At 36.2% G+C, this 10102-nt stretch overlaps 2 protein-coding genes across 2 annotated transcripts in view; both read right to left on the minus strand.

The window, feature by feature from the left end:
- Positions 1-122: 122 nt before the first annotated feature.
- Positions 123-3143, minus strand: LOC136821481 (uncharacterized). The gene is made up of 3 exons (XM_067077713.1): positions 3093-3143; positions 2365-2566; positions 123-1610 (listed from the first exon to the last, which is right to left on the minus strand). Exons 2-3 carry the CDS (start codon positions 2561-2563, stop codon positions 211-213), a joined length of 1599 nt encoding a protein of 532 aa, XP_066933814.1. The 5' UTR covers positions 2564-2566; positions 3093-3143; the 3' UTR covers positions 123-210.
- Positions 3144-4136: 993 nt separating this feature from the next.
- The window catches only part of LOC136821480 (N-acetyllactosaminide beta-1,3-N-acetylglucosaminyltransferase 4-like), an 11748-nt gene continuing 5782 nt past the window's right edge, over positions 4137-10102 (minus strand). Inside the window, exon 3 of the mRNA XM_067077712.1 lies at positions 4137-6297. Within this exon, the coding sequence (XP_066933813.1) occupies positions 5084-6297 (1214 nt within the window). The 3' untranslated portion in view covers positions 4137-5083. The remainder of the gene's footprint in view (positions 6298-10102) is intronic.

Below are 10102 nucleotides of genomic sequence, written 5' to 3' on the forward strand. Positions count from 1 at the left end.
CTATTTCAATACCCGGACGGCCTTTGGAACGACAAACATTTAAAAGCAACTGAATTTTTTTGTTAAAAACATTTTAAGAGCAAACGAAATTGATTTCACTATTATGGATGCTCTATGTGCTAGTTTTGGCGGATAATAATTCGAATCTTTTTTCGTTTTTAGTTTTCTTAATGGTTCTCGTGTAGTTTCAAATGGTTTTCGCGAGGCCCTTCATGGTTTTCGTGTAGTCCTCAATTGTTTTTGCGTAGCCCTTGATGGTTTTCGCGTAGTCCTCGATTGTTTTCGTGCAGTGTTCAATGGTTTTCGTGTAATCGTTGTTGATTTTCGCGTAGTCCTTGATGGTTTTTGCGTAGTGTTCAATGGTTTTCGCGTAGTTCTTGATGGTTTTTGAGTAGTGTTCAGTGGTTTTCGCGTAGTCCTTGAAGGTTTTCGTATAATCGTCATTGATTTTCGCGTAGTCTTCGATGGTTTTTGCGTGGTGCTGCTCAACCAAGCTTTCTTTTGTTTTTTATAAATATTATAGTCATTTAAGCTAAAGAAATTTTGTATTTCGTGAGTTTTAATCCGTCCAACTTCGAGAGCAACTTTAACTTCTACAAATTCACGGAAATCTGCAAACTTTAATGGATGTGTAACGACCAAGGTTGGTAAATATTCGAGCCAATCATTCCACATAAGAAAGCTCCTATGATCGTGATAAACTTTACCACCTGCTAAAGTAACCAAATGTCCAATATACGCGTCATCTATCTTTAAAGGGGTTTCCCAATTAAAATGCGGAATCATATGCTCGATTATATAATGCGATAGAACGTATCCACCTCCGCTGCAATAAGGATCATAATATTTACCCGGCCATTCTTTAAGAGATACGCCGTAACGGCCTTTATTCCGTTCGGGAGGCTGTCCGCGCATAGCGTGACCAATAAAGTGTTCATCAGACCAAGTTGTATTTAATTTCAACAACAAACGGTGTATGTGGATAAAAACATCATCATCTGTCTTAAAAACAAACTCAAAACTAAATGTAGTGTAAACCCAGAATAAAGCCGCCATTACTTTTTGAGAAAGTTTATGAAAATCTTCCGGGATATCTAGAACCAGCAAATCTCCGTATTTCTGAGATTCCACCATTAACTTTTTATAGGTTTCTTTAACTTCACTGTCAACAGCTCCTACGTTGAAAATCACTTGCCAATTTTCATGAGTTTTATTCCAAAATGTTTGGTTGCCCCATGCTTTTCGAATCCATTCTCGACGCTCAAAGTGCTTAGCATATGACGTCACAAGAACAACAACTTTGTAGTGCCTTTTACAATCCAAAGTGACTTTATCGACTAAAACATGAGGGTGAAACATGTCATACCTTTTTTTAGAAGTTTCGACATTAGAAGTATGAACAAATGCTTTTAACTTTTCTCGATGCTCCCGGTATTTTTCCCAGCTCGTTATCTTTTTAAATTTGTTATCAAAATCCTTCAAGCTGCTCTCTATTTTGTATAATTCTTTCATGATGGCGCTCTCTGTTGTGGGCGTCTGGGTGGTGTTTAAGAAGTTGGGCGTAGTTGTAGGTATTGATGTGGATTTTGTTGCAGCAGTAGAATTGTTGCCTGAAAACATAAGCTGGAATTTAAATCGTCTAGACCATTCTTATAAGACGCAACTTTGCTAACTTTGATAATTTTATTTAGCTTGTACTGAGTTATGGGTGCAAAATTGAAAACATAAGCTATGAAAGCTATGAAAGAAGAGTTTATGTCATCAAAAAAAGCCACCCAACCTAGGTAGGTAGGTAGGTAGGTAGGTAGATAGGTAGGTAGGTAGGAGTAGCGTATTAGCGGGAGGATAAACAGTGTTATCGTCCGTTACAGGAATACTAAAGGCGAGTTCAAAGCCGTAATGGCGGTATATACGGAAAAATCGGCGGTAGAGTTTCGAAGAAATCAAAACCGTCAAACTCTGTAGGCTGTAAACTCTTTCGGCAAGGAAACCCGAATGTGGATTTTCTTCGGCTTATTTCTTAGATAGTTATTTGACTTAGACTATGCCATTGGTCATGTTCTTCTTGGCACCGACAGACAAGTGTTTTCAATGTTTCTCATGCCACTAATTTTTATCCCTTTCCCTTTTACTTCGAGTTTTAATTTCAAAAATTCGACAACTAAAAAGGAGGCTGGAGGAGCTTAGCATGCTAGCCAATTAATTAATAATGATGGGAAATGAAGCAAAAAGCAATGGATCATCAATATAACAACCATATTACTGTATTACACGCATTATGAACGACTCCAGTCTAGCTGGTTGAATCTTAGCTAAAGATAAGATAAAACTTTACCTTTTCCCTAATGAAGCAATAAATCTTACCAGTAATTCGAAGAGTTTGATTATTTTGAATTTTCTTTATCTGATCTTTAGTTGAAGCTGTTATCCCTTTAGCCGATGACGAGTATATAACATAGTGGATGTTCAGAATAGCAAATACAAATAAAAATCCAAGTGCAAAAGCAACAAAAGCACCAAATTTCCCAGTACGTCTGTGAAATACATTCTTATAGCAAGACATATCCTAAAATCAAAAATAATTTAAGGGTTTAATTTTATTTGTAAAATATCATGAATTTTCTAGAGAGCGTCTTTGTATAGTTGGTTTAATCTCGCTGTTACTTACTAGGAATGAAGAACTTGTAGAATCATAGAATAACAGATGTTCTTAGTAAAGAGAGTTGATTGTACATTATTTTCTCTACACTCCTCTCAAAACAAAGGTTCGATTTGATACAATCCATTCAACTCGATTTATAGCGAACTCACTCTGAAAAAATTGCTTCAAATTACAGCAAACCGGTGAAACCAACGAAATTTCACATTCTCCACTAAGCTAAGGGAGCCATGTGGATGAAAATGTCATTATAGATTATTAGGTAAAAATACTACAATAATAAATTATTTTTATCAGATATTTATGAAAAGACTCCATGCATTTGAATCGAATGACTGTAGCACTTTGTATTGTGATGGTCGTCAATAATAAATATGCTGAGAATAAATATTCAAGAATTGATGTAATCACAGAAGAAAAATTCACATTTTACCTTCCTGCTGCACACTCACTGCCTTTCTTGGATCTTGGATCTGTCTTTGAGGACACAACAACAAAAATCAAAATCAAAACAAAAACATTCGAAAAAGGTGAAAGAAGACATTGCATTGATTTCGCGCTCAAAACACAAACATTCGAATGGTGATGATTGGCCTAATTTTAAGCACTTGGTGGGATAATGGGCCGGGGTATACTAGGAATTAGGATTGTGAGGTGACGGGTATGTCCGAGCCAAAGTGCGAAAATCTACCGTTTGATAGACTGAATTTCGACGTTTTTGCGACTCTCGAGAGACTTTTTTCTAATTTTTAACCACGAAGCAAAACTTGAAATAATTATAGCTTTTTTTACAATATTAGTACACCTATAAGTCACAAAGGTCACTAAAAACCCGGTTGGAACCTTTCGAAAGGAAAATTGAGCCGAAAATTGGGCTAAACTCTTTCAATTTATTCGTACTGGGTAAAAATCAAGAGCAGCCGCCGGTAGATTTTTTTTAAATATCTGTTCTTTTTTTCCAGGAGAGTAAATTTTATGGATAAATCTAGGAGTTACTCAAAACACCCAGGTAAAATCCAGGGGTCGCCTTAAAGACGCCTGTTCTTAAAATCCAGGAGCACATTTTAAGTAAAAAACACATACAATTTTCCAGCGGACATTCTGTTCAAAAAATCCAGGAGCTAAATTGTGAAAAACACATCCAGATGCCAGATTTTTTTTCCGGGGAGCTTCATGATTTTCTTAAAAGGTCTCATTTTCTAGGAGCATTCTAACTTTCTTAGAGAATAGCTGTCAAATTTTTCCAGGAGCATAATATTTCTAGAGAACAGATATACATTTTCCAGGAGTCCCAACATATATTTCATACTTCCTAGCCGGTGGTTGCTCTTGAAAAATCTTTGATCCAGTCAGTATGGCCTCTCGGTATTCGAGCAAAAGGAAAAAAAGAAACTATACAATGTCGCCAAACTATCTGAAACTATACATAAATTTATACAAAAAAGGATTTAACATAATTACAATACATTGCTCTAAATATTCAATATGCTACATTATCCCCGGATGATTTTTTGTAGCTTCGTGTACTAATTACAGATTGAAAAAAAAATACTTTCTTTTATGACGTCACATCATAATCAGAAGAAGAAATACCTGGTTACAAATTATTTTTTTTTGACATGATTTGTGATAATATTAATAATAAATAAATATTAAATCAAAACGTTACAATATTAAATTGCTTAAAATACGTAGAGCTAGGAAATAGAATTTAAAGTTACATAAAAAATTGAGATCACGACACAACCAAATATAGTGTAAACTGAATCGCAATCCTGTCGAAATAGCACAACCTAGTGGGTCATGCCAGCCTCAAAAGCATAAGCAAAAGCATTATGGAAAATACGGTGAAAACAATTTAAAACCAGAACTATGAGAAGTACTAAAATCTATGAAAAGCTAAGATTTCAAAATATTGTTATTTAACAAATCAATTTCATCAAACCTAAGGTTTGGTTTTAATGTTCGTGTACCGCGAATACATCCCGAATACATGTTACGACTGATCTCGTTAAAGCAAACGAAATTTTTGTTCTAATCCAATTTACAAATTTACAAATACAGTAATCCTACATAATATCTTTTCACTCATCACAACCCTCTATAAGTCGAATTTTTCATAACTCAACCTAATCTCAATTCCAAGTTATTCATAGTTTGTAACGCAGAGTATTACCTTATCGGGGAAAACTTCGTCGGGGAAAAGTGACGAAATTTTGGACAAGTGACGAATATTTTCCCCGACGAAAATTTTCCCCGGCCTTAATGCGTTTACCAACTATCAACATATGACGAATTTTTCCCCGACGAAAATTTTCACCGACGAAAATTTTCCCCGACGAAGTTTTCCCCGATAAGGTATTATCTGAAGCTTCTAGAGTTGCGACAACTTTTTGTGGATTTTGTAGGCCTACTATTCAACTGCTACTTTGGGGAAGCCGTGGTAACATTAAGGCCAACGTCCTTTAAAGTTCTGGCTGTAGTAGGTGTTGACCTTTTTACATCCAGAGCTACAGATTTAGTCAAAGTTTTTTTAGTAGTACTTAACAAAGCTTGAAGTTTTTTCTTGTGATCTTGATAATCTCTTAAGCGAGTGAAATTTTGCATCTCATGAGTTTTGATACGTCCAAGTTCGAGACCGGCTTTAACTTCTAGAAATTCACGAAACGGTGGAAATTTAACTGGATGAGTGACAACCAAATCTGCTGAGTATTCTAGTTTAACGTTATACATAAGGAAACTTTTAAATTCGTGTTTCACTTTTCCACCTGCAAGGTTCACCAAATGTCCAATATACGCGTCATCTATCTTTAAAGGGGTTTCCCAGTTAAAATAGGGAATCATATGCTCAATTATATAGTGCGATAAGATGTAACCACCTCCACTGCAATAAGGATCAAAAAATTTCTTAGGCCATTCTTCAAGGGATACACCATAACGTCCTTTATTCCGTTCTGGAGGCTGTCCAAACATTGCGTTACCAACAAAATTCTCCTTCGACCAAGTTCCGTTCAATTTTGTCAACAAGCGCTGCATATGGATAAAGACATCATCATCACTTTTGAAAACAAACTCGAAATTAAATTTAGTGTAAACCCAGAATAAAGCCGTCATTACTTTTTGAGAAAGTTTATGAAAATCTTCTTGAATGTCTAGAATCAACATATCTCCATATTTCTGAGATTCTTCCATTAATTTATCATAAGTATCCTTCATATCCCGTTGCACAGCCCCTATGTTAAAAATCACTTGCCAATGTTCATGAGTTTCGTTCCAGAATGTTTGGTTACCCCATGCTTTTCGAATCCATTGGCGGCGATCGAAGTGCTTCGCAAATGAGGTTACCAGAACGATAACTTTATAGTGTTCTTTGCAATCCAAAGTGACTTTATCAACTAAAACATGAGGACGAAACATACTGTATTTCTTATTCTCGCTTTCTTTGGAATTCTGAACATGGACTAATGTTTTTAATTTTTCACGCTGTACGCGATAGCTTTCCCAATCAGCCAATTTTTTAATTTTATCGTCAAAATCTTTCATATTATTTCGTATTTCATTCAGCTGTTTAACGATGACGCTCTCTGATGTAGGCGTTTGGGCGGTCGATTTTGTTGTAGGTATCGAAGTTGTATTACCTAAGAAGAATGTGTAAATAAATGTAAATTTTGCTTAAACCAAATTTCCGTAACAGTGTATCCAAGCCTTTATGATGGTTTTGCTGGCGCTATCACTGAGCACTACATAAACCATGGAGGCAGTTTCTCAATTTCAGCTAACCAAATTCTTTGATCGTATTTTTTTGAAAATGACAGCAGAATGGTAGGGTAGATTCGCTGGAGTTCGGTATTCGGGATTCGGTATTCGGGATCTCAGGCCCTTTAAGTGGTTCTGAAACGAAAATTCTCTTTTCTCTCTTTTCTAAGATCTCTCTGGTACAGTCTAAAAAAACACCGACAGAGTTATATGTTCAATGAAAAGGCCTCACGCATCAATCAACACTTTTAAAAGATTATTTAATAAACGAAATCTTATTCTTGTAAACATTCTTTAAAAAAAAAAATAAGAGAGAGCTAATTGGTTTATGCTCAAAAGAACGAAAGAAGTGCGTCTTCCTTTTAAATTTGATTACTGGATTATTGCGTAAGAATCTACTTGTCAATCAACCATTTTTAACAAACAGGTTTACCCATTGGCCTGTACCTTCCAATTTTTGAGTATTTTCTTGGAGAAATTATGTTTTTCCTACCTTCCGCGCGATACAAAATTGGAAATTCGTGATTTTCTTTTTCCAAGGCACTAGGGAGGAGAGTCGGCATATCGAAAGTAACTCTATAGTGGAGGGTTTCATTGTGCAATATAGTTAAAATACGGATTGAAATTTGAACTCAAGTGAAAATACTGAAGTTTTGGTAATTCTTTCGTGCATAGAGAAAAGACTATAAATATATCTTTCACTATTGAGGTAGTTTCGACTAGCCACCTGCTTGAACTACTCGTGTACAAAAGTTGAGGTGAAAAGCTCAACGCTGTATCCCGCGGAGGCGCCATTTTATTGCCACCGCAGGAAGCCTAAAGCTTCCGAGGATGGCATTCATAGCTTCACGCAAAAGGAAGTTGGGCAAACATCTCATAATTTTGCGCGCGTTTTTCAGTATTTTAGTTCCGGTTAAATGGTGTACCGGTAACATTCTTAGCTTGACTGTATTACTATTGTTTTATCATCATTAAAAACACTTTTCCGGATTTTTTTTGATCTGATTACCCATTTACAAAGCTCTATATGTCTTTTTTATTACCTCAGGGAGTCGAATTAATGGAATTTCCTTTTTTGTTGGGAAATTCCCTATTTAAACCACAAGTAGTTATTAACCGCTCTGAGCAACGCAAATTAGAAATTTTTATCTGTTCAAAAACTTGTCGCTCTACTTTTTTTTTTTTTTTTTTTTTCTTGTTCTCTTTTGCCACCAATAATCTGGTATATATCAGTATATATAATAAGTCTCTGAAGGTAAATATTTACATTTAAAAAAAAAGAAGAGAAAAATCCTAAATATATCTAGAAAAAAAATAAGTTTTCGTTTTTTAAAGTGCGTGCGAACAGAATAGTGATCAGTAGACCACTAAGGGCGAAAAGCGGGCTCTGGGAAGAAACAACACTCCGTTACGGGGCCTATCCGCAGGCGAGGGTTGTTTCTCCCGAGATTACGTTCCGTCCGGACTATAGGAATCTCCCTCTTGGTAAACAAAAACAAAGTAGAACCTAACCGATTGAGATACTAATATTCAGCAGGAGATTCCCCGAAAATGTAAACATAGGACAAAACAGGCAGAAACAGGACGAATAGAGGTCCTGAAGAATTCTGTCCTGGAGCTATGGAAAATGCAAATGGATTAGTTGGGAGTGAAAACTCACAAGGAGTATGTAGTGACCTTAAGTGATATAAAACCTAACATTGTATAATTATATTATTCAGTAGACCAATATATCATAAAATAAACTAGATTCATCTTTGAATTTTTGCCTCTAGGAGGGCCTTGAATGCAACTCTATGTTCGTATACGTGCCAGTTTTCTAAGTGAGTTTTGCAGCTGGTGATTTCAATGTTTTCTGAGTCTTCAGGTAGCTTCATAAACTGTATATTTGGTTTGTTTCCTATTAGGGTAGAGACAATGGACAAGTCATTTTGAGCATACAATTGAAAGACTGTATCGATTGAAGAGTAGGATCTTTGAGCGCTATCCAGGGTTGCTAGGTGTAGAAGATATTTTCGTAACATGTTGCATTTGAGTAGTTGATGTGGTAGTAGCATTGCACGTTTCTTGATTAACGCTGAAGTGTCTGGTATTTTGTAGATCTGACTGATAAGATTTCGACTGTGCTTGGAGACTCCCATAAGTGCTTTGAGGCTTGACCTAGCTTGGGCTTCTAGTTGTGCGATGTCGGAGTTGGACAGTTTAACAATTTCTAATCCGTAGAGCAGCTTTGGTATAACAACGGTGTTGAAGACATGTACTATGGTGTTTGGGTGAGTGTTTCTGATTCCTGCTGAGATCAAGGAGGAAGTAACGGCCCAAAGTTCAGATAAACGTACATCTTTGTGATGGTTAAGTTTGAGGATATTTCTTTCGGTTTTCCATTTAAAACCCAAGTGTTTGAGTTGTTGTTTCGGAAGGATTTGTGTGTTGTACATAGTTAAGGTGGGTTTAGGTAGTTGACACTTTCCCGAAATGCAGAATTGTGTTTTCGAATGGTTGAATTTGAGCCCATGTTCCTGGCCGTACTCAATGCATTTGTCTATCATAACTTGAAGGGATCTTAGCGTTGGGCTGAGCAGAATTAGGTCATCAGCATATGCAATTATTGAAGTATTCAGTCCATTTCCCAAGGTTGCTCCAATTTTTAAATCTTTGATCTTTGCAAGCAGATCTTCTGTGTAAAAGTTATACAGGTAGGGGGAGAGTAGTGAGCCCTGCCTAACTCCTTGACTGAGATTGAAAGATTTTGTTTTATGACCGTTGTACATGATTGCTGATTCACTGTTCAAGTAGAGTTTTATCAAAAATTTGAGGATTTCATTTGGGATGTCTTCTCTGACTGATAACTTTTCAAATAACACCTGCCAATTGCAACAGTCAAAAGCTTTCTCTGCATCAAGACTACAAACGTACACAGGAGAATCATTCTTATTGTAATAATTGATCGTATCTTGGATGAGGATTTCTGCGTGGATTGTTGAAGACCCGTTAACGAAGCCGAACTGAGATGGATTATTGTTCTTTATGTTTGGACATTTCTTTATTATGACTAGTTCAGCAATCTTAGTTATAATTGGGATGATGCTAATGCCACGGTAGTTGTTGGGATCTGAAAGAGGTTTTTTGTGGTTTTTGACAAGAGGGATGATTAGGGATGTACACAGCGCCGATGGAATTGTGGAAGTTTGAAAGAGTTTATTGATTAATTCTGTAATATGTTGGATAAACACGTCATTTGAAGCATGGATGTAGTGTTCAGCTCTAAGATTGAAAGGATCCCGAGTTTTATTTTTTGATAGAGAAAGTATAGCTTGTTTCGATGTAAAAGTCAGTGGAAGTAGATCTTTCTAAGGTAGTTAGTAGTTCCTGGAGTCTGGTTCTCGATTTTGTGTTATCGATATTTTGAGTTCGTGGTGTGTTCAAAAGATTTTCAAAGTGATTGTGGAATTCTGTTGTGATTTCTGAGCTTGTGGTCTTTCCGTTGATAGTGAATAGTTTTTGTGTTGAAGCTTTATTTACTTTGATGCTCTTCCAGTAAGATCTTGGATCCAGGTTTTTAAGATTGTCTACATTTATGAAATGGTCAACGTTGGCTTGATTTTTTGCGCGCTTTACCATATTCCGAAATCTTTTTCTGGCGAAGATATATCTCTGGTATGTCACATTGTCCTGCGAGCGGGGGGA

This window comes from Clytia hemisphaerica, unplaced genomic scaffold, assembly GCF_902728285.1.
Source record: "Clytia hemisphaerica strain Z4C2 unplaced genomic scaffold, Clytia hemisphaerica genome assembly, whole genome shotgun sequence".
Taxonomy (NCBI): Eukaryota; Metazoa; Cnidaria; class Hydrozoa; order Leptothecata; family Clytiidae; genus Clytia; species Clytia hemisphaerica.